Here is a 23,468-nt window from a genome sequence, read left to right as displayed (position 1 = left end):
TCTTCGTCCATCAGCTGCTTTACATCTTGAAGCTTTTAGTGACGCTGACTGGGCTTCGAATCCTGATGATCGCAGGTCCACAATAGGTTTCTGCATATACTTTGGTGGTAATCTCATTGCTCGGCAGTCCAAAAAGCAGAACACAATTTCGCGTTCTTCCACTGAGGCTGAGTTTCGGAGTTTAGCAAGTGTTGTCACTGAGATCTCATGGATTCAGTCCTTGCTTAAGGAACTTCGTCTACCTCTTGGTGTGCCTCCAACAGTGTGGTGTGATAACCTCAGCTTTGTAATGCTTGTTGCAAATCCTGTCCTTCATGCACGCACAAAACATATTGTTTGTGACAAAGTGTTGCAACATCAGCTTTGTGTCAAGCATGTCCCAACTCTCGATCAATTGCTGACTGTCTCACCAAGCCTGTTTCCAGCACTATATTTTATGATCTCAAGGACAAACTCAGTGTTGTGTTATTATCCACACTGAGTTTGAGGAGGGATATTAAGGAGTTTGTTAGTTAGATAATACTTAAGGCTGTTAATCTGTTTCTCTGATGTTACTTAAACAACATTTTGTTTCTTTGCTGTTACTGATTAGCTTTTTCTATTCTGTTAACTATAACTAATACATTGTATATAAGGGGTTGGTTCTAGGGGTGATAATTTGACCCACAAAACCCGAACCCCGAGAACCCGAATTTTCGGAAAACCCGCTCATTTCGGGCTTAATCCGACCCGAACCCGAAATATGTCGGGTCGGGTTCGGGTTACACCCGAAATCGATCGAAATTAAAAAAAAATATGAAAAAAATGGTATTTTTGCAAAATTGGGTTTTTCGGCCCAAAACCCAACAGGCCCAGCTCAACCCGAAACCCAACCCGAAAAAATTCGGATCGGTTTCGATACCATTTTTCTCCATCCGAAACCTGCAAAACTCGAACCTGATGAATCCGAAACCCGAAAATCCGACCCGTGTGCACCCCTAGCTTGTTCCTCTTTAATCAGTAGAGATCAATATATAGATTTTCTTCATTTGATATTCATTAATTTCTCTGAAACCTAATACAACCACAACAAAATTTCAACCTATGTGATCCAAGTAGGGGTATGCATATAGTGGTGGGCAAGCGGTGAAAAAGGTAAAAAAATTCACCAACTTGCGAAGTACGATTAAGTGAAAATCTAAATCACAAGGTTAATTTTATTTATATTAACTGCAAATCACAATGCACCAACTTGTGGAGCTAAATGATGTGGTTAGCCGTAGTTAAATCATTAATGTATATATTAAAAAATACTAAATTTCCAATGTATATTATTTTTGTATAAAATTAGTTTATCTATTTTTTTATTATATATATGCGGTGGAGAGCAGATATTGTAGTTTTTTACAATTCATTCCACTTAACTGCATTGCACCACGACATCAGAAGAAATTAGATCCCCAACCCACATCACAAATAAAATAAACCACATCGCATCGCATCGCGTAGTGTCTGAGTAGCGAATTTTGCAATTAAGTGGATAATTTGTTCACCCATGGATCCAAGAGCTATGCTCATATAGGTAAGAGGAATACGGTTGTGGAACGCATATCATTGAGAATCGTTAGACAATGGAGCAATCATTGTTGGCCGTGATGGAGGACATAGATTTATGGTATGTTGTGACTCGTGATAGTTGTTGACTAACTTTTTCGTCAGCTACCAAATTAAGATAAAAGCTTAAAAAAGAATAATAAGAACACGAGATTTTACGTGGTTTAGGTTATTAATTAACCATAATTCACAAGTCACTTGTATTTAGGAAGAAGAACTTGCAAAGCTCGAGTTCTCTTGATATTCAGACAACGTATATGCTCACTATGAATGCTGGGATCAAATCCTTTTACAAGTTGTGTCCTAGCCCTATTTATAGGAAGATTAAACTCATTAATTAAAGCTAGTTACAATTATAAATATTTTAATGAGTTTTGTTATTACATAAATGAAAACATTCAGTATAATAAGATTTGAGCCCCAACATATCTCAAGTAGGTCCAATACGAGGAGACTCAGCCCACTACTCTATTGGAAAAGTGTCCCTGACAGTGTCAAGGGATAGCTGCACGTATCCCCATGTCAGGCGACATCATGAGACATCCATTTTGCTGCTTGTATGGAATCGACAACACGATCTCTGTGACCATTGGGTGTCAGACCTCTTTTTGTGGTCCAGAATACCTCCCTAGCTGACACATGGCAACTATTATTGTCATCTGGAGGAGGTTCTCTAACACTTGGGTGACTTGGATGTGGCTTGATAGTCCTTGGGAGAATTACTTCCTGACTAGGTTCTCGGGAAATGATGATCTTGGATGATACACTCCTCCCATGGTGGTGATGACGACAAGAAACTGGACTTAAGCTCCCGAGGAGCCTTAAACAACCTCTTAATTTATGTCACGTGTCGACTGGTGAAAACACAGACAACAATAGTGAAAGAAAAAAGTTAGGATAATACTATATTTTTCAAAATATATTAATTTCCCACATTTCTTTTAAACCAAACCACTAATGATGTTTTGTAAAAATAGAAAACCAAACCAAATCATTAAAAAGAAAAAATCATACCATTCGTTTGCTATATGTACAAGTATTTTGAATCTTTTTTATAGAAGAGAGATTTTTTTTACCAATATCGTGAGACTTTATAATTAATTATATTTTTTTAGCCTTTGAAACTTGTGCGTGTATTAAATATTATTAAAAACAAAATATTAATAATAAGTGTATTAAATATTATTAAAAACATAATATTAATAAATAAAGTCCCTGGCTTGGATGATTAAACAAATTTTCTACACTAACTTAAGTGTAAGAGTCAAATCCTTTTACTCTCATATCTAAAGTTTTATTTTTAGAAAAATCAATAGTTCAATTGGCCTTGAAAATTTTTGACACATGACAAAATTTTTTATAGCTCGATTAAACCAAATCCTTGAATGATTGTAGTTTCTTACAGTCTAATGCAATTGGGTGCCAAACTGCAATTTAGGGTTAAATGAAAATCACGTTATGGGAGTTTGATTTAGTAAGAATGAGAATGTTAAATGTGACACATGTTTGATAAATTTATTTTTAATAGATTAAGAATTTGTGTTTTCAAGTAAGTCTGCTTGATTTGATGGAAATTTTAACTATTTTAAATATTTAAATTTCACATTCTTTTAATCTTAACTATAGTACCGCAAATCCAAATCCCATACCAAAAACCCCCCAATTGATATGATTTCATGCAAAATTCCCAATTTTTTAACACATTCCAAATAAGAGCAGTCATGTAAATTGAATTTTCAAAAGTAAAAGAAAAAATTATATAGTAAAACGTCGTCGTAATGGGAGGAGTGGAGAGAGCCACGGAACTTGCTTTTACTGATCCAAGCGTTACTCGAAATCGTTATCCTATTCAGCTACGGTGTTCCACCTCAGTCTTTATGCACTGACAGTTAGCGAGTGAGTGACTCAGTGAGTTAAAATGGCTCCGATTCCGAACGAGTTATCCTCTTCATCAATGGCGGAGACTTCAAAACCCAACTTCGTCCCCAACTGCGGCACATTGCTATTATCTTTCCCCAAATTCGCGCCATTTCTCAAAGCTTCTTCTCCATCGGCAACTTCATCATCTTCCAGAAAGCCCAATTTCATTCCTCCAGACATTTTCGCCATTGCTCAAAATCTTCACACCTCAGTTCTCTCCGCTGCTCATAACTCTCTCCGAAACCTCCATTCATTCGCTTCTCAGAACCCTCTTCTCAACAAATTGCTCTCTCTAAACTCCTTCCATCAGGTCACCAATTACACACATTTGATTATATGTATAGATATTGTTTTGTTGTTATGCTTCGAAGTTCAGTGAATTGATTTTGTTGTTTTGTTGTTGTTTCAGATTCGTGGTAGAAGAAACTATCGCTGTGTTAATTCGATCTCTGCACACAATTTCGCCGCCGTTCTGCCCGGAGATTCGGTGGCCGGACTCGTGGTGGCCAATGGTTTATCCAACTTCCTTAATCTCTACAACACGGTGTTGATTGTGAGACTCGTCTTGACATGGTTCCCCAACGCTCCTCCCGCCATTGTTAGCCCTCTCAGGTAAACCTCCCTTCTCTGCAAAGATTTCTCGGAATCCTTATTGGTGAAAGTGAAACCCTATAAGAGTTCCAGTGAGAATATTAATATAAGATTGGTTCACTCCATTGACAATTAGTTTTGAGTTGAAAAAAAAAAGAATCTTTATATGAGTATTCAGTGAGCTAATACTGATACATAATTACTCTACTTATTGCAAATTAATTTTGAATTGGAACCAAAATTTTAACAAAATCTCTATTATAATGAATCTTTATTGATAAATTTCAGCACCATATGCGATCCTTACTTGAACATATTCCGGGGAATCATCCCTCCACTTGGGGGTACACTGGACCTGTCTCCCATTCTAGCATTCCTGGTTTTGAACGCCTTTACCAGCACGGCCGCTGCTCTTCCGGCTGAGCTACCGGCAACCGAGCTGCCAAACCAGGAGAGCTCTTCTTCTCCGGCGAGATATTCCCATGTCACTACTACCTCGCACAAGAAATGGTTGAGGAGGGTTCAGGGTCATGGCAGTGGAATCAGAACGAAGAGTTCTAGCGATTCCCATTAGCTTACAAGTCCTTTAATGGGGTTTGCTTTTTCATCTGTTCACTGTTTAATTTCTAGTTATCTTTGCCCAATTTGTTTTGGTATGAAATATTAATGGCTTCTATTTCTTTAAATTATACAAGAGCATCACTACTTTTCCTGTTACATTATTGTATTTATATACATATGTATATGCATGCTTTTTATGGATATGTAAGAATTTTGAAAAATCATGCACAGAATCTGATTCCAAACAGTTATGAAACAATGGTCAGTATATAACATCAACTTATATTCTTGCTTAATGGAGAATAGTCTGACTCTGTGCCTAGAAAAAACTAGTTCATATCTATTATTTCACTCTGAAACTTCAAGTTTAAGATTGCATAGTCCTACCCCTATTGTCAAATAACATTATCTCGTCGTCTCTGGAATGATTCCTTTGACAGTATAAAGTAATAAGCTCTCTATTTTTCCTATCCTTACGAAATCTTACTAAGATAAACTTTTGGTTCCAAATTCTTGTTCAAGTTGATTTGGTTACATTATACCTATGAGTATCATTTCATATTCCTTATGGGCATCATAGCAAAATTGGGTTCCCACTTCTTATGTTTATGGTGGAACAAAGTTAAACAACAAAGAGTCTAGGTTTTGTTTGGTTTCTCCAGGAGGTGTGGTCTGAATGGATCTGGGAGCTACATGGAGGAGAAGTAGGTCTTCTTCATGTGAGAGGTTGGTGGTCATAGTCATGGGGCTTCTTGCTGTGATTTCGCCTCTCTATATCGACCGAAGAGAGGTCATCGATCCAGAGCTAGAAGAGACTGCCATAGATTTCGAATCTTGGTTGCCTCTTTTGCTATTAATCTTGATCTTAGCCATTGCCTTGTCCCTGTTCTTGGATAGATGCTTAATCAAGTCTGATCCCTATTGGATTCACAGGGTTGGTGGTTCTTCTGGTGGGATTCTGGTTATTCTCTTGATTCTGGCTTTGGTTTTGAAGTGTAAAGCATCTTTGGGAAACTGGGAGGCTTGAGACTTTAGGTGAGGAAAGAACCAGCTTTTGTAGGAAAAAAAATACCTCTTAAGCCTTGTTTCTCTATGGCTTGTTGACATGTTTCTCACTTCTCAGTTTTGCATATCATAGTTCTTGTATCTTTTATTAGAGAATAGTAAGCAGTTAATATTATTAACTTAAATGTTTGCTAACCGGCTTATGTTTTATATATCTATCAAGTAACATTCCCTCCATGGAAAAAAATTAGGATTCTGATTTTATGTTGAATCTTCCTCTACCTTTTCTTCTAAATATTTTGAAAGTTCACAACCTGCATAGTTATCATCTTCCCTGAGGTGTTTGGTATGGGCTAAGGTAAATGTGGGAATGAGAATCTAAAACCTTTCTTATGTTTGGTTCAAATTTTAAGGGGTAAAGTTAATAATTTGTGTGAGCTCCACATATATTTTAAGGGGTGTTTGGTATGAGGTTTGAGTTTGGGGGAGTAGAGTTAGAGGGGATTTAGATTAAGGGAATGTGAAACTCAAGTGTTTAAAATGGCTAAGATTACCCTCAAATCAAGCTAAAAAATGAGACACACTTGGAAACACAAACCCCTAAGCCATTAAAAATAAATTTACCAAACATGGATTAAATTTGACACTCCCATTCCCACCAAACCAAACACCCTCTAAAGGTAAAGTGAACTCTTTTGTACACAAGAGTTTAATGTTACCTCTATCGTAAGTGCATCTACACTTTCCAAAGCAACTCAACTACTTAAAACAAACACCCCCTTATATCAAGATGGTTCGGTAGCTCAAATGATCAGGCATGTAGTTTGTAAGGTTAGGCTGAGAAAACAAATTGCTTAAAGCCCGCGATAGGAACGGAACCATGGAAAGTATACAGAAAAGACGGTTCTTTTTTATTATATTAGTATTAGTTAGTGATTTGAGAGCTCAGTGAGTCTTTGCTGGTCTTTTCTTTTACATCATTTTTGTTGAAGGTGAGTGTATATATATAGCATTGTTCCTGTGTAACATGTTTAACCAAGAACTCATCAACCTTAGTGAAACCAAGTCTCATAATTTTACACCGTGAAAGAAAAGTAAAAAATGAATGGCTCTCTACATCCAATTGCAATGAGAAACAACAAACAATCAAAGCAAGAGCAAAAAACAGAAGCCACCCAAGTTAATGGAAAGCAGTTTAAATTCTTACAACACATTGATCACAATCCAAAGGCATAGGCCGCCGCCACCAAAGTTGTAGCCACAAATGTCAACAAATGAGTATTACCAGCTCGATCGTTGGCGCCACTGCAAGCGTCGTTGGCGCCACTAAAGCACCCGGGTTTGGTTACCTTAGCAACACCCCCATCCAAAGCAAAGCTACTGTTCTTTTTGCCACTGCTAAACAAAACACACCAGAAATAGGGACCCCCTCCATCAGAGCCAGCCACGGCAGCACCCACTTCGGTGTGGTTCTTACTATAGAGAATGTCTAAGCTCTTTTGGTTTTCCATAAGAATTTCTGAGAACGCTTTAGGAGGTTCGACATAGGCAGACTGGCAGCCAAGTAAACGACCTGTAATTGGAGAAAGGGTTGAGACTTGAACACCACAGTTGGGTGCAAAAGTTTCGGCGAATTTGGTGTCGAACGGCTTCTTGGCGTTTGGCCCTCCTACTGCCTTACAGTCACCTTGATAGGCTTTTATGTACTGGAGAGCAATGCAGCCCAGACCTTGGTTGCTGTAGAGGGATGGAGACTTGTTTGCAGTTCTGTTAGTGTTGATAACTGCTACTAACTCGTCCGCGGGGTTATCAGTAACTTTCACTGCAATGTTTATGGAAAAAAATGCCTTGAAATCTAATGCATTATGAGATAATCAGTACCTAAAGCATGAATTAAAAAACGCAGATGAATAAAAGGTCTTGTAATTGTTTGTTGGAACATAACACAAACAGTTTGAGAGCATATAAAGGATTGAAAACTGAAGCTGAATCAAAGAATGCAAAGGCATTACTTGTTTAGGGGACTGTTCTCTCAATAGAAACAAATTTATACATACAACTGAAATTTGATAGTTGACTATACAGCTGTTTTATTTTGCTATGTTCAACTATCTATTACCCTATATAGAGTTAATTTGTACAAACATTACAAATATGAAGTCTAATAAAAACATATACCTTCCAACCCAGAAAAAAGTCTAAAGGCCAGACCAAAGCTTCAATCTTAGATGGTTCTATAGCCAATACCCAGATTCACACACCACAAGGAAAGAACATATCTTTCAACCAAAATTGCAAATTCAAATCTCATTCAGGTAATTTTCTACACCCAAAATTTTATATAAAATTATACATGTAAATTCACACATAGCTAATATAACTTTAAACTAGTTGTGAATAAATATATTATCATGAATATAATGCAATATTTGAAACTATTATTACTGAAAGAAAGCATAACTAATCTCAAAATCACTAACATTATTATTATTATTATTAATTTGGCATTAAAAACAACAAGTTGTGTTCAACCAAAAAAACAGAGATCTTAATCAAATAGATCAAGATATACTAGCAAAAATGTCATTAAAATGAAAAGAAACAGAGGATCCTTAAGAGTTGTCAATTAGATCTATTTATTATTAGTACAATTGCTTCACTGATTGGTTCCAAATCCATTACTTAAACACATTATCAACTTCCACATTTCCCAAACAAAAAATGTGTAAATGAACCTTTCAAGGAAGAAAATGAAGAGATTACATACTTTGGGTATCAGCAGTAGCTAAGAGGAAGAAAAGCGGAACCAGAAGAAACGACGCCGTTTTCGCCATTGTTGATTTTGAGAGAGAGAGAGAGAGATCAGAGTTCGGAGATGAAGAAAGAAGAGTGAGTGGTTAATCTAGTTCAATCAAACAACAGCTGTTTATTCTGTATATATATATGGTGGTGCCACCGACCGGGTCGACCCGAATACGACCCGAGACATAGATTCGGACTTCGGACCAGCAACGGCTTTGTCTCTTCTCGGTATTTCGCAAGGGCAAATTCGTAATTTCGTCACTATGGTACGACAGCTACAAACGGATAAGATTTTTTTTGGCCTTATTAGTCCTTCAACTACACCTTATATTGTCATTTGGTCCTCAAAGTTTTAATTTGGACAAGGAAACTTTCTAATTTCTAATTTTTTAGCCATTAATTAATTATATATATTTTTTTTTGTTAAAAAGACATTATCACTTTTATGATTGAGATGAAAAAATATGATAAAAAAAATGTGATTTTATTATTATTGCTATCCATATGAGAAGAGATATACAAAATTAGACAATAGAAAAAATAATATCAACCAAATGATTTTGGTAAACAAATTAATGTTTATAGCCAAAACTAGAGAAAAGGAATTTTGATTAAACAATTAGAACTAATAGACCAAAAGCTTGAACCTAATTAAATCTTTTTATAATAACTAAATGTGGTAGTTATTCTATTGGCGACTTATCTACTTCTAGTTATTGGCGCTTTATTCTCATTGGTCAAATCTCTAACCGCCTTTTCTTATTGGTCAACACAGGTAAGTCGGCTACAAGTCTATTAGCTATAAATAAGTGTTACGAGAGTCATTTTGTAAGCTTTAGAGAGACATTGAGAGCTTTGTATTCGGTTTTATCCTTCAAGAAAGAAAGAGAACGGGTTTAGTTGTAAGTGAGAGAAAGCTTCAAGAAAGTTTGGTCAAGTTTAGTGTACAATGAATTTTGTACGATCACCTATTGTGTATTCTTCTCAATTGTGAATAATGAAGATTGTACAAAGCTATTTGAAGTTTGAACATAGGTCAGTAAAGCATGTGGTGGTTAAGGCTATACATTAGTTGGTTTAGCCGGGTTATAGCATATTTTAAGTAACCCAATATAAATATTGGGTTGCAAACATCAAATTATAACCCGCCCAAATAAGAAAAAAAAAGTTTGACCCGCCAAATAATGTTGGCAGTTTGGCTGGGTTAATCCGTTTAAACCAATCTTTAATATTTTTTTTAGTTTTCAAATAATCAAATTCAATAAATTAAAAATATAGTATACATCTTTCAACTTTAAAAATATTATATTCTTTTTACTTTTTTAAAAAGATAATTTATTTAATATTATATACTATATATATGTATAAAAAAACTCTTAATTGGTGGAATATTTTTCAACCTGCCTAATTATTAGATTGGGTGGTTTGAATTTTTCGTTGGGTTATCTGAGTTGCATTTTTTACTAGTTTATTCATTTATCTGGGTTGCGTTTTTTTCTAGTTTATTCGGTTTGGACGGTTTGCGAAAATTCTTAAACAACCCTAGTGGTAGTGCTCAACTGAACATATGACAAATTGTTCGAACTAGTACAAATATCGACATCTTTCTTTTCTATTCGCATATTGTGCTATTTTTGGTTCTCACGGTTTAATACTCATAGTTCCTAGTAGCGTATTTTTTTCTGTTCTTTCTTGAATTTTTCAGGTAAATCTTGATTGTTACAATTTTATAGCCAACACTAAAGCTAAAAAAAATTGCAAAAAAAAAAATCTCATCCATTAGCATCTGAATGGAAAAAAAAATTAGATTCGTCATTTTTATAAATTTATCTATATGATTTAGTAAGAATTTTCTTCTATTGGTAAAAAAAAAGTACTTAATTGTTAAGAAATAAAAAATTTAGAGATTTAATTGATAAAATAAAACTATAAGGACTAAACTGTAATATCATGAATTTTATTTTTTAACTGTAATCTAACTAATCCAATGGCGGTCAGGTCAGGGAAAGAAAGAGAAGGAGCTTCGTTCAGTGATGTTGGCAATGGCGCGCGTAGGCAGCACTCTCTTCACTTCCACAGCTTTGGCCCCAAATCTCGCCGTGAAACAACCCAAGCGGAGTCCGCCACCAGTGAGGTGCTCGTCGTTCTCGCCGCCGTCCACTTGGCGGGAGAGTCGACGATTGGTCTCCATCTCCATTCTTCTCTCTCCCTTGCTCCTTATCCCTAATCGTACGCTTCTCTCTCTCTCATTAGTCATTTGTTTGGTTAGCGAGAAAATTTTACTTTACTAGGATAACGATAGGCGAATTGAAATAGCTTTTTGAAAAATTATGATAAAGTGAAAATAATTCTAGCGAGAGTACACCGAACTTGATTATGAAATCTAATTATTACAGTAAAACTTCTGATATTTATATTGAAATAATTTCTATATAATCGTAATAAACTTTAGTTCTAATTAGGTTAAATTTGTTTGAGACAGAAAGAATTTATTTATTTTCAAGAATTATTGTTAGATAATAACTTGCTAATACGAACACATTCTTGTTAATTTTTTACAAAGTTATGATATATTCATAATAGTAAAATTAGTCTGATCCCAATGATTTTATTGTATCTATTATGATTATAAATGTAGTTTATGTGTTTGATAAAAATAAATGTGGGCTTATGGAGAAGAATTAAAGCAAATTTATATCTGTTATGGGCTGTTTGGTTAGTGTAATTAGTCTCATTAAAGCAAGAAAAACACAGTTGTTTTATGAGTGTTATGTTGTGTTTATATTTTACAGACGCCATTGCAGCTAGCTTTATGGATAAATATGTGAAAAGGTAATGGCTGAAATTGATTGGTTTTGAGTATTGACATGACAATTGGTCTGTTTTTTTAAAGCACTCATACTGTGAACTGAAAATGTTGTACCTTATAATCAGGAAAAAGCTTGATCCTTTGGAGGCTTATGTACCAGCTGTTATATTGAGCCAATTTCAAATCAGGGACTTGGGTAATAATGGTTTTCTTCTGATTTTTTATTTTGTGTTTCTCTAATTGATCCTAGTCTTTGGGGAATTTCCAATTTAGTTGGATGTGAAAAATTTCTATGGACAGTACAGATACTTAGCTACCTTATCAAGATTTCAAGGGGAAAAGAAAAAGACTTGACTGATTTCTTTGCTTATTTCGAATAAATGTTCCTCTTAACAAAGCATGATTGTCCTTAAAATTTAACATACTGCAGAAAAAACATTGGAAGCAGATGAACCTCAGTATGATTCTTGTCGATCTCTACTTCGTTCTGGCCCTGCTGGGTCGCTTCGCATAAATATTCGTGCGGTAACTAGTTCTTGTGTTTTCTTTCATGTTTCAATCATATTTAGTAATGCAAGTTGCTAATTCTTGTGTCCATGAAGATTTTCCCAATGCATTGCTTGGAGGCTAAGTTGCTTAAATACCTACATACATACTCTAAAAGAAAAGGACCCAAGTTTAATGTGTGTGTGAAATCACTGAAATGTTACATTATACATTTGTTGCACTAATTTATGGCAATATTTAAAACACATGCTATTATGCTAACACTCTTGTCAGTTGTCATCATGTGATCATCTGGGGCACTGCTTTAATTGTCATTATAAGATCAGCATCATTCTTCTTTCTCATTCAACCTTCTTTATGACAATTTTTGTATATTTGACTGAGTTCCTAAGAGCTTTGGCAATTTTCTTTGGAACTTTAGGTAGCACAATATGCTTCAGAAAGTGGAAATGGTAAAACTGCTTCTGACGACGTTGATCAATGTCTCAGGTACCGCTGTCACTCTTAAGACATACCTATAGACAACATTACTATATGCTCGGTCATGTTTGAAATGTATGATTGGATTTTTATCGTATAATTTGATTTTGTAATTAGACAAGATATTGAAAATTTTGAGAAAATGGGTTTATAACTTTTTAGAGTATGTATTTTTCTCATTAATTGTTTGGACCTGTGTTTTGACAAATTATTTTTTGGACAATGTATTATGTAAAATAGTTCAAATAGGTCCCTAAACCTGATTTTGATGAACACAAAATTGAGTATAACAACACAGTTCTTAGGCAGAATGATTGTATTTTTGTTCTGAGTTGTTAGTTTGATGAATTATTTGTGATTTTAATTCAAAAAACTTTGATCAAAATTAGGTTTAGGGGTCTATTTGAACTATTTTAAAATACATAGGGTCCAAAAAGTAATTTGTCAAAATATAAGGTCTAAAAATATATAAACCCATAATTTTATGTTCTCTTATATTTTTTATTCCGATGCTATCTGATTCAAACCTACTTCCCAGACTTGGCCTATAACTACACTATGCTATGTTATAGGAAAAGCACAAATATTTCTTATTACCATACGAATTAGAATTAGAATTACAATTGAAAACTAGAGTGGACAACTAAACTAGAAAAATTGCCTGTACTCGACTTCAAACAAGAGTATCCACAATTGTAACAATCAATCACCCAACTTTAGGTGAAGATTTTGAATGAGTGAAATTTGTTGACATCAGCTAGTAAGTAAGAGTCAGTGATAAATATGTGTGTTTTGAAGGGCATTGGAGGAACTCGACTCCTTACTTCTGCACGCCTCAAGAAAAGACCCAGGAGCTTCAGTCAAGTCAATGAAGGCACAGATTATCGTTGCTCTTGATTCACTGGAAGGGTAATGCTGCTTTGCTTTGCTTTGCTTTGTTGTTGGTTGATGCTCTCGATTACAACACCCCATTATGTTCTTCTTTCACAGTGCTAGTTCTTTAAACATATGTGACAACACACAAGTTTAGGAAAGAAAATTAATCTAAAAATGGTTTACAACATTACAGGCTCCTCAAAACTGTGCCTCCAGATGTGTTGGATAAAGGGAAAGCCATTGCAGATTCTTATAGGAACTTAGATGAAGAACCAGATAGTCAGGTCATCGACCCGGAATTGAAGCAGCTCGAATCAATTTTGTGAATTTGTAAGTGAAGATTGACCTATTGTACATGAAATACAGTCTTTAATATCTGTTCAAAACCAAACTACCTATGGCTCGTGAGAGTTTTTTTCCTATAAATATATATATATATATATATATTTGTATTGTATTATGCATGCATTTTCCCAAGCTGTTACATTCTACCCAACACTCTCTCTGTGTACATATAGTTATAATTTATAGATGAATTTTCCACGTGTTTTTTGTCTTATGCTAAATTTTACTCGTGTATAACAATTTCATTTAATTGATTGTTACATGTCTGTCTTTTACCAAATATTTTTTTTAAAAATTTTAAACTCAATTTTGGTTAAAATTTTATTAACTGAAATCATAAATAATTTACCAAACTAACAATTCAAAACAAAAATAAAATTATTCTGCTTTTAGAAACCTATTTAAATAATTTTACAAAATATACAGTGTCCAAAGATGTATAAACTCATATATGCCAAATCAAAACAAAAATTTAGTCGAGATTAGTGTTTCCTCTACTTATGAGTGTATTATTTTATGTTCTCTTTTAATTTATTTGATTAATAGTGTGGAGAAATTTTGAATATGAAAAAAAAACAATAAATCTCTAATTATAAAACACAAGATTAAGGACAAGGATTGATTAAAATAATGAAAAACAAAAATAGCATAAACCCAAAAATTTACATGAGTTAATAATAACACAACTGAAACTTGTAAATATTAAAAAGTTATATATAACCTATGATACAAATTTATTCGTTCATAGGAGGGGAAATAAAAAACAAGACTCAGATGCCCAAAACACCGAAAGATAAGAAAATACGCAGAAGATTGTATTGTAAAAGTAGTTATGAAATCATCTCTTCAAAAAAAAAAAAAAAAAAAAAGACAAACTGATTTTTATTGTAACATATTACATATAGAGAAAGCTACATCATTATCATCATCAAATACCTTATATATACTCAAACAAATAACAAAATACATTACATTTACAAATACAGGTGACCCCATCATCAATGAATTAGCCAAGCCACTTCGCCGCATTTTTAACATTAAATATAAAAACAAAAAAAAATAATTAAAAAAAGAAAAACAAAAAAAGAGGAGACAATTCTCACTAAATTTACGAATGTGACAAGCTGCTGAAAATTCTCTTCAAACTCAGGCATGCAGCACGTAACTTTCCCATGCTCATTGCGCATATCTGATATAGTTTTGTGACATATATAACCCATAAGACAAAGTTGCTCTTTCTGTATTTTTAAAGATTTGAGAGAGAGAGAGAGAGAGGGAGAGAGAGAGAGTTCTGTTCTGACCTTTGGACAAAAGCGGACGTCGAGAGTCTCGAGCATGCTGCATTTCGATATAGCCACTTCGACTGCTTCTTCATCAATGTTGCAGTTCTAAAAGAACAACATTTAGAAAGAAAAAAAAAGTAACAGATGCTAGAATTTAATGGGCAATATTCCATGTGAGCGAAAAAACAGATTTTTAAGTCGGGTCACGAGTCTAGGCTATTTCATTTCAAGTCTGATTGTTATCCGAATGAAGTGTGGTGATAAAAAATTCCATTTTGGTTCAAAGGCTTATGAAGAATGAAAGCAAAATGCATACCTGAAGAAATAGACTAGTTAATCTAGGACAATCGAGCTTCAACACCTCCAAAGAGTTGCAGTTGCTGAAAAAGAGAGCACAAAAGTTGATAACAAAAAAAAAAGGCATCAAAAAGTTATGTAGTGACTCAACTTGTACTTACCTCAAATTAAGAAAGCAGAGATTGAAACAAGCAAGATCAACTTCCTTTAGATAACAAGAGAGAGATAGGTTTAGTGATGATAAATGGCAACGTGCCGCTGGGGGAATATGAACTCTTTTAATACTTTGACAACCAACACAGTTGAGGTTCTGCAGTAAGCGATTTGGCAGCTGAACAGATTCGCCCTCGATCTCGGGTGAAAACATGCTAGATGTGACAGAAGTACTGGGTAATTCAGAAAGCTGGCCACCAGCACTGCAATCCCAGTTCAGGTCATGCATATTCACACAGCCATTCAAGCTCACGTGAGTAAGGTGAGTACAGCAAGAAAGAAGCTCCTCTATTGCAGACTGACAGAGGGTTCCGTAAGACAAATCCAGTTCTTGGAGGGATGGTAGGGCGTCTTCCTTGTAAAGAGGTTCCAGTGATGAATCGGTCAAATACTTGCATGCTTGTAATTTTAACACCTAGAAGAAATGGAAAAGGCAAAATTGAGAATCGCAACCGAAATAACAGTTGAGAAAAGCTCTTACAAAAATCAGAATGTGTGTGCTGCCCAGTTCACGGCATGAAACCTTACCTTGAGTTTTACACATGACTCGTAGACTGGTTGCAAATTTGTCAAGAAAGTGTAGGATAAATCGAGCACAGTCAAATGCTGAAGGCAGCTTAATGAGTAGAGTCCGTCAGAACCGATGGAGGGGCATGACATCAATATTAATTTAACAATCTTTGAACAAGAAGCAGTTGTCGCAGACAAACAGTCATCCTTGAGTTGGCTGGCCCAAAAGAAAAAAAAAGTATATGAGCTTGAGCTGCAAGCAGAGAAACGGGGAGAGGCAGATTTATAACTTTGGTCCAAAGAAAGCATAAGAATTAAAAATAACCTGCAAAAGGATGCATCCAAAGATGTTAAGAGTGGACAATTAATGGAGGCTTCGGACAGCACACCGCATCCTTTTAACTCAAGCTCCTCCATATTGGGTGCTTCAATACCAAGTACATTCAGTTTCGGACATATTCCCAGATTGAGTGACCGAAGACCAACCTGAAGAAAGAAAAGAGGCATTTTACTTAGAATAAAACCAAGAGCTCTCTCGTTTTTTGTCAAGCATATTAAATGCAGAGAGAAGTGCCATCTGGACAATGATATAAGAACTCATTAAAAGGAAATTGGTTATCAAAGGGGCAATAATATTAGTTGGACTGAAAATTTTAACCGTACAACAATCATTCATATTGTGTGTAATTTACTTTGGATGCTTGGAAGATAAAAATCTCTTCCATTCCAATCTTACTTCTGTTTTCAATGTACAAATGCGAGACGCTAAAATAAAGGAACTGAAAATATTAATTTATTAATTATAATATTATAATAAATCAAACAGTCTCTACATAAGCAAACTAATTGATAACCACTCTCACTTACAGGGCAAAATTCTGCTCTTTCAAGGTGATCACAACCATCCAAAGAAACTTTCTCGAGATACGGACATTTGAGCTGAAGAGAAGTAATTGCCCGGCAACCATCTAGCAAAAGACTGGTTAAAGAAGTACTAGAGAATTGCACTGCTGTCAAGCTCTGGAAAAGGGATAACAAAATCACAACATTCAGTTAAAAAGGGAATTAAGATACAATTGTAATAAACTACTTACTATAGATTATCAGTACATGAACTATCAACAATCAGCATAGCAATATGGCACAATGGAATTTGAAATAACATTTCAAAGAATTTCCAGAAGATGCCTGCTAGCTACACCCCCTTCCCTCGGGTGTGTCCCCAGCCATGCCAAAAATGACATTAAAAAGACAAAAGACGACTTCCATAAGTCTCCACAATGCATCAAAATGTCAGAATATCAATCACTTCTTTCCTAATATAAGCAGGGTTATTAGCACTAATTCTACTTAAATCCCTCTAAAAGTTGTCTTTCAAAAAGCATTTTAAATAGTAGCTTTAATAGCGCATTTAATTGCCCAAATATCAACATCAGCTTACAATCATTACTAAGTCTTTCAAGTGGATTGGTTCAGCATGAATAAAAATAGCAACATCTTTATATATATATATATGTATAACTGCATAGTATATCACCAAGGTCCAATACAACAAATTGGTGAGTATCAAAGAAATTAATTCATCAAATAAAAAGGGAGACATTCACGAACCTCACAATTAGCGAGAATTAAAGATTTAAGCATAGGACATCCACCACCATCACTGAAGACATCACATATAGAATTTGTCAGAGATTCACAATCTGTAAGGTCCACTTCTAGCAAAGATTGGCATTGCAATGCTAATTGATTTAAGCTCTCTTGCTTCTGTAATGATAGTTTCTGCAATACAAAAAAATCACTCCTTAGAATTTTATCCCTTGAATGGAGGTCCCTAAAATCCAAAGGGGGATATAAATTTTTTCAAAGCATACTTCAAGTGTATTTGAAGTTATGTTGATGCGCTGGAGAAGAGGGCAATTAGAGACCATAATTGATGACAGCACGATACTCCGTAAATTAAGCTCAACAAATCTGAAGGAAATTAACATAAATATAAGGGAAGGAAAACAAATAATAAATCTTTTTATTTGAGTGAACGACTGTGTTTATGAGAGGGACCATAAAAACATACTTGCGACAATGTACTAGTCTTATATTCTGCAACCGTGGAAGATCCAAGGACACAGATGTCAACAAGCCACAATTGTCTAACTCCAAAGCCTGCAAACGGCGATGTTAGATTAAACTCGTCAAAACCATTCCCAATCATGCATAGAACAAACATCAGAAAAAAGATGGTTCAAACCTCCAACATATAACTGTGAGATATTGCAGCCATTGAAGCTGAAGTGATCCCCTCACAGTTGTCAAGCTTGAGAATTGTCAACATGGGTAGTCTTACAGACTTCAAAAGAAAAAAAAAAACAAGAAGTATATCAGCTGAAGATGCTTCCAATGGTTGCTGAAACAATGGTAAAAAAAATATCTAAAATCTAACCTCTAAAGATATATTTGGGCAATAGGAAGCATCAAGAACACGGAGATTGGCACAAGTAAGAGCTATTTCACGTAGTGTTTCATCACTCACGCACGAACAATTTGACATGTCTAAAGATTCTAGTTGAGGACAAGAAATAGCTGCCGAACGAATTGCAGCATCTGAAAGCTTATGGCAAGCACCTATATCAAGTTCATGCAAAAGAGGGCAATTGAGCACTGCCTGTGCCATTGTACTGCGCTTCAAGGACAATGTTTCAAGTTGTGGACACCTGCACGAGATAAAATTTAGCTTGAAAGTTCGAAAGCATAAAGTCACTGGTTAATTAATGAGACCTATTTCACCTTATTGATATACGCATCATTCGACATTTTGTCAGTTGAAGATGACGCAATCTGTCATGGTTCACAGGTATCTCCTGAATACCATTACCAAGTGTAGCATCATTGACATTCAATTTCTTCAACACATGACAGTCTGCCAAGGAGTGGAAAAAGATTTCGCCTAGTACTCCTTTCCCAATAGATAAAACCTCAAGATTTCTAGGAATAAAGTAGAAGAAAGTATATTAGGAGCAGTGAAAGGACTATGTAACCATAATACCAAGAATTATCGGAATTTACCTCAATGAATAAACTGCTTTCATAACAAGCAACTGGATAGCAGGAGTACCAGAGACATTCACATCTGTGGCATTAGGATACCGCCGACACATATCCTCAACTAAAATTGTAAGTTTACATAAGTTTTAGCACCAAATATTCATCTAAAACAAAGTTCAGACATAAAAAATAAAACACCAGATTAGACATGTATAGACTTCTCCTGAGACCAGCACAGCACATTGTAGCAAGATATCACACAACCAAGTTCTAATACATATTGTTCGGATTAGGGAGTCATCCATTTGGACATTACATTTGGTAGGAAAGATTTCTGAGGGTAGAAAATGAGAGTGATAGAAAGAAACATGCCTCTTATGTTTGGTTTGTAGGAAGGGAAGAAAATCAGACTAAGAAATTACAATTTTAGGAAATTTAAATATATTATTCTGCTTTAACATTAAGGGGTAAATAAGTAAATTCATTATCACAGCAAGTTTATATTTTTTTCAAAAAATGAAATCTGTTGGAGGAATCTAATACAACAACATAGTGAATTGGAAGTGGAATATCCTTCAATGAAATGCGGTTATCATTTAGTCCTACATCTAATTAGGCTAAACCGTGTGCAGCTTTATTTGTCGAACATAATCGCCCCATCTACACTTTTTCGTTCTCTTTTCCTCTTCCCTGCCTATTTCTTTCCAACCTAATAACCCACTTTTCACTTCCTTCCTACCTTTTCCTTTCTCTCACTTGCTCGCTCTACCAAGCATAGTTAACAAGTCCCCTCCTCGCCCCAAAATAAATAAATAAATAACGAAAAAAGAAATTCAAACACTTTGATCCTTGCATTGATTTGGTAGCGAATGAATAATCCCACAAAAGAAAAGAATATGCATTTATAATTTGTGCTTATAGTCCATAGTTGCCCTTTGAAAACTAATATCATGATTGTTAAACGGAAATCCCATTAAGATCCTTAAAGTATGATAGAAACTTTCTACTACATTTACTATGATCAGATTCACAGTAAGTGCTCCCAAATCAAAAGTCAATTGTGTCCATTTGGAAAGTTGTATGTGATTATAATAAATGCATTGTCCCTAATGTTTGTGTCTAATCTCTGCATGCATAGCATGTCCATGTCATGAGACATAAAGTAACCTTTATTTCTTTTTTCCAGGGAAGATCACGTTTTTCAGATTTTTTTAGGATAAAAACAAGAAGAGGGATAACAAATGCAAAAAGAATGATGCTATAATAAAGTAAATAAAAATGCACTCACATTGTTCAACAGAAATGTTCCGGTTCTCAAAATTCAAACTCCTCCAGAAATCCTCATGAGCACTAGCAGCTCTCCATTGCCTACAAACTATAGCAGCTCGGCAAAGATTTAGATGGTCCAAGAAAGAAAAAACCTGATCACAAAAAGAAGAAAAAGGTAAATAAAATATATAAAAAAATCCAAATTTTGAAGCAGCGATGACAAATACCTCCCGTTGGAAGGTGGAATCCAAGACAAAACATACCATATGCAATAAGTCATCTGTAAGATCCATCCGAACTTCTAAATCTTCTGTTTTTGAAGGGCCGCTAGTATCTCCTTCATTGTCTTTCCCACCACTAGAATCAAATTGATTCTCTTCACCAACATTATTCAGCATAAAAGTGTGATAAAAGATCTCATTTTTGGAGGCAACATAAGAGCCATGAGTAATATCATAATGCCTGTCTCCAGATGAACTAGAATTTCCAGCAACTGAAGAAATTGCAGATGAATAACAGCACTCACTGAAAGAAATTAGAGCAGGTTAAATAGATAAGAGAAAATATTGTAGTTACACTCCCTACCCAGCTTCACAATCAAAATAAATACAGTTGTACCACTGCAAAGCAACAGACAGTCTTAACTTCTTAGCAAAGCTTCGTAGATGTAAATTTTTTACCACCATATCAAATGAAAAAGAGGAATTTAGTTACTTCAAAAAAATTCCTTAAGCTTCCAATTAACAGAGAATGTGACTCTATTGTTCAAAACATAGAACAAAATTTGCAAGCAGAAGCCAAAGTTATTAATTTAGGACAGTTCATACATTATTTTTCAAAATGAAAACAAGTGCTTCAGATATATTTGTATCTAATTCTAACTGCATTACCATATGATTTAGATACATGCCCAGTGTCGCTTCTTAACGACAAAACCCTTTGGTGGGAGGTCAAGTTACCAAACTAATGACTGCTTGCAAAGACACAGTATGTGAATACACAAAGAAACAGTGTAAGTCCGGATCTTCATTGCCGCAAAAATTATAACCAATATGCTCTTCTAGTACAGACATAACCTTTATATGTTTCTCCACATACTACTGTATAAATCCCATAATACCTAACTGAATTATCCTAATTTCAAGTTTCTATAAAACAATGTACATTATTTTTTATTTATTAATTTTATTTTGTCGACCCTCCATGTTTGATCAACAAGAAACTATAGCAATTGCTACGTAGATACCCCGAGGGAGTCGAACCTCAGACCAGGCAAAAAAACATAAAAATCTAAAATCCTCACTAAGCAACAAAAGCACCATCAATGTTGAAACTTTATTAGGCCAAAGACGTTTTCGAAATCTTAATCTTAAAAAAGTTCCATCAATCCGCAATACAGCTAACTCTATAGCCATTAAGACAGAGCTAACTATTAATTGAAAATCAAAACACGGGTGAAGATTGGCATAGTGACAAGAAACTCACTGAAAATCGGAGTGAACTTTGGCTCTCTTATGGTGGGAGTCGTGATCACAATCTTCGGAAGCAACCGCAGAAGAAGCCGAGCTACTCTCGCCTTTAGAACGGCGAGAGGTTCTCATCGAAGCTTTCAACGAGGCAAGCGCACCAACGCTGACGGAGTCGTCCCAATGGACACCAGCACCAACGCGCACAGCTTGGACCATCCCTTCAAACAATCTCAAATGGTCGTCCTGGTCTGGCTCACGTTCTTCAGGGTCAAGCCCATCAGCACCACCAGCAGCAGCAACAGCAACTAGCTCCATACCCGGAACATCCCCGTTCTCACCGTCATTTCCAATAATGATCTCGAAATTACCCTCATTTTCGAAATCGACCTCTTCCATGGCTTCCGCTTTATTATCTTCTTCCCCTCCAGACTCGTCTTCTTCGCTGAAGCATAGGCAGCACCAAATCTTCATGCACTCTAGGGTTAAAAGCTCAAGATTTTCTCCAACCCTAGCTAAGCTCTCTCGATCGGACACATCTCGAATCCCCCACTCCTCCTCCTATATTACAAAATCAAAACCCTAAATTTGCGATGGCGACATATCAAAAATGAAAAATCTTGAATACAAAACCCTAGAATTGAAAATGTCCAAACTCAATGGGAAAATTGGAAATCGCAAATTGACTCCAATATATATATATACACAGATAGATATAATAGACATACACAGAGAGGAGAGAGAGAGAAGATAGAGAACGATGAGATAGAGAGAGAGAGAGAGTTTTAACGGATCTGATCGGATCCCGTGAGTTGCTTTGCCGTTGATGGTTTTTTTTTTTTTTTTGGTGTGTTATAGTATTGTACACTTGTACTCCAACGGAAATTTCAATATAGATTAACTCATTGTCTATAATAATTTTCAATATCAGACTAAAACACTCTAAAACGACATTGTTTTAGTTAATATATTCCCAAATTTTTTTTATATGAAATTATACATTATAGCTATTTAGAACATCTTATAAATTTTCAAGAAATTTCGAATAAATTATGGTACCGAAACAGAGTCTAAACTATCTATTGCACGCGTAACTATTTTTTTGTGTATGCGTATAAAATTTGACAGTTTAAACTCTGTTTTCGGCTTCGTAAACTATTCAGAATTTTCAGGATATTCTAAATACCTACAATGTACACCGTCATATAATTTTTTTGAGATTATATCTATCCAGGTGCCAAAAATAAAAAATGATGCACCATTATTGCAAAAAAAAAGATACCTTGTATTTGTTCCTATATTTATATTCTTAGCAAATTTTTACAATTTTATATTGAGGAAATTACAATTACTATGATTTCTTGTAATGCTTTTCATATGCAATTATTTAGGGGGTTTTTAATTGAATTTATGAGATAATATTATTATTTTTTTTAGTTATATTTGTTAAGAAATGGAATTTTCATATATTTAATTAAAATAGAAGATTTTTTTTTCTATAATTTCTAATATGAAAAACATGGTTTCTATATATTTCAACAATAATGTTTTTTTTTTAAATTCTTTACTTTATTGTTTCATTTTGATCCTGTATTTGAAAAGAATTACATTATATGACACTGAAATTTTATAGAGGCACTCAATTTTATTATAAATAAAATAAAAATAATTTTTTTATTTTTAGAAAAGCATAATTATTTAAAGTATAAAACTAATCAAAAATAATTTTTAATACCTAGTGTATTCATCTGTATCTTACAACTTCCATTTTTCCTAAAGTTTTTTTTTCTTTTTAAGTCATAAAAAAGTAGTAATTAAATTAGAAAATTAATAAGTCAATAAGTTAAAAAAAATACAAAATAAGGAAAAAAGGCTTGTAACCAATATATTCCTAAATAA

General features: G+C 34.6%; 5 protein-coding genes across 5 annotated transcripts; 3 read left to right on the top strand and 2 right to left on the bottom strand.

Moving 5' to 3' along the window:
• Positions 1–3,417: 3,417 nt before the first annotated feature.
• On the top strand, positions 3,418–4,889 carry LOC133803274 (ylmG homolog protein 2, chloroplastic). The gene is made up of 3 exons (XM_062241248.1): positions 3,418–3,823; positions 3,923–4,125; positions 4,393–4,889. The coding sequence occupies exons 1-3, from the start codon at positions 3,512–3,514 to the stop codon at positions 4,676–4,678; spliced, it is 801 nt and encodes a 266-aa protein (XP_062097232.1). The 5' UTR covers positions 3,418–3,511; the 3' UTR covers positions 4,679–4,889.
• Positions 4,890–5,022: 133 nt separating this feature from the next.
• LOC133803276 (uncharacterized) lies at positions 5,023–5,926 on the top strand. Its single transcript, XM_062241249.1, has one exon. The coding sequence runs from the start codon at positions 5,342–5,344 to the stop codon at positions 5,690–5,692; it is 351 nt and encodes a 116-aa protein (XP_062097233.1). The 5' UTR covers positions 5,023–5,341; the 3' UTR covers positions 5,693–5,926.
• A 796-nt stretch (positions 5,927–6,722) lies between these two features.
• LOC133804473 (uncharacterized) lies at positions 6,723–8,671 on the bottom strand. The gene is made up of 2 exons (XM_062242625.1): positions 8,438–8,671; positions 6,723–7,492 (listed from the first exon to the last, which is right to left on the bottom strand). Exons 1-2 carry the CDS (start codon positions 8,502–8,504, stop codon positions 6,888–6,890), a joined length of 672 nt encoding a protein of 223 aa, XP_062098609.1. The 5' UTR covers positions 8,505–8,671; the 3' UTR covers positions 6,723–6,887.
• Positions 8,672–10,466: 1,795 nt separating this feature from the next.
• Positions 10,467–13,703, top strand: LOC133804254 (uncharacterized). The gene is made up of 7 exons (XM_062242400.1): positions 10,467–10,701; positions 11,265–11,304; positions 11,407–11,477; positions 11,712–11,806; positions 12,210–12,277; positions 13,067–13,177; positions 13,338–13,703. The coding sequence occupies exons 1-7, from the start codon at positions 10,506–10,508 to the stop codon at positions 13,468–13,470; spliced, it is 714 nt and encodes a 237-aa protein (XP_062098384.1). The 5' UTR covers positions 10,467–10,505; the 3' UTR covers positions 13,471–13,703.
• Positions 13,704–14,368: 665 nt separating this feature from the next.
• LOC133804252 (F-box/LRR-repeat protein 15) lies at positions 14,369–22,431 on the bottom strand. Its single transcript, XM_062242399.1, has 18 exons — positions 22,298–22,431; positions 21,589–22,130; positions 20,367–20,628; positions 20,123–20,255; positions 18,856–18,955; positions 18,577–18,774; positions 18,233–18,503; positions 18,041–18,139; positions 17,867–17,955; positions 17,667–17,766; positions 17,404–17,574; positions 16,660–16,812; positions 16,118–16,278; positions 15,811–16,009; positions 15,231–15,697; positions 15,089–15,152; positions 14,791–14,877; positions 14,369–14,678 (listed from the first exon to the last, which is right to left on the bottom strand). The coding sequence occupies exons 2-18, from the start codon at positions 22,041–22,043 to the stop codon at positions 14,598–14,600; spliced, it is 3,090 nt and encodes a 1,029-aa protein (XP_062098383.1). The 5' UTR covers positions 22,044–22,130; positions 22,298–22,431; the 3' UTR covers positions 14,369–14,597.
• Positions 22,432–23,468: the final 1,037 nt, after the last annotated feature.

The sequence above is a fragment of the Humulus lupulus genome, chromosome X (genome assembly GCF_963169125.1).
Source record: "Humulus lupulus chromosome X, drHumLupu1.1, whole genome shotgun sequence".
Lineage (NCBI taxonomy): Eukaryota > Viridiplantae > Streptophyta > Magnoliopsida > Rosales > Cannabaceae > Humulus > Humulus lupulus.
This window is presented reverse-complemented; position numbering and strand designations above follow the sequence as displayed.

What these genes read in the sequence shown, in the direction of transcription:
- LOC133803274 (XM_062241248.1), top strand. Translation starts at nt 3,512, where the DNA reads ATGGCTCCGATTCCGAACGAGTTATCCTCTTCATCAATGGCGGAGACT. An exon ending in CTCTAAACTCCTTCCATCAG is followed by an intron (nt 3,824 to 3,922) that starts GTCACCAATTAC and finishes TTGTTGTTTCAG; the next exon opens with ATTCGTGGTAGAAGAAACTA. An exon ending in GCCATTGTTAGCCCTCTCAG is followed by an intron (nt 4,126 to 4,392) that starts GTAAACCTCCCT and finishes GATAAATTTCAG; the next exon opens with CACCATATGCGATCCTTACT.
- LOC133803276 (XM_062241249.1), top strand. Translation starts at nt 5,342, where the DNA reads ATGGATCTGGGAGCTACATGGAGGAGAAGTAGGTCTTCTTCATGTGAG.
- LOC133804473 (XM_062242625.1), bottom strand. Translation starts at nt 8,504, where the DNA reads ATGGCGAAAACGGCGTCGTTTCTTCTGGTTCCGCTTTTCTTCCTCTTA. An exon ending in AGCTACTGCTGATACCCAAA is followed by an intron (nt 7,493 to 8,437) that starts GTATGTAATCTC and finishes TAAACATTGCAG; the next exon opens with TGAAAGTTACTGATAACCCC.
- LOC133804254 (XM_062242400.1), top strand. Translation starts at nt 10,506, where the DNA reads ATGTTGGCAATGGCGCGCGTAGGCAGCACTCTCTTCACTTCCACAGCT. An exon ending in CTTGCTCCTTATCCCTAATC is followed by an intron (nt 10,702 to 11,264) that starts GTACGCTTCTCT and finishes TATATTTTACAG; the next exon opens with ACGCCATTGCAGCTAGCTTT. An exon ending in TTCGCATAAATATTCGTGCG is followed by an intron (nt 11,807 to 12,209) that starts GTAACTAGTTCT and finishes TTGGAACTTTAG; the next exon opens with GTAGCACAATATGCTTCAGA.
- LOC133804252 (XM_062242399.1), bottom strand. Translation starts at nt 22,043, where the DNA reads ATGAAGATTTGGTGCTGCCTATGCTTCAGCGAAGAAGACGAGTCTGGA. An exon ending in AAAGTTCACTCCGATTTTCA is followed by an intron (nt 20,629 to 21,588) that starts GTGAGTTTCTTG and finishes AATTTCTTTCAG; the next exon opens with TGAGTGCTGTTATTCATCTG. An exon ending in TAACTTCAAATACACTTGAA is followed by an intron (nt 17,575 to 17,666) that starts GTATGCTTTGAA and finishes TTTGTATTGCAG; the next exon opens with AAACTATCATTACAGAAGCA.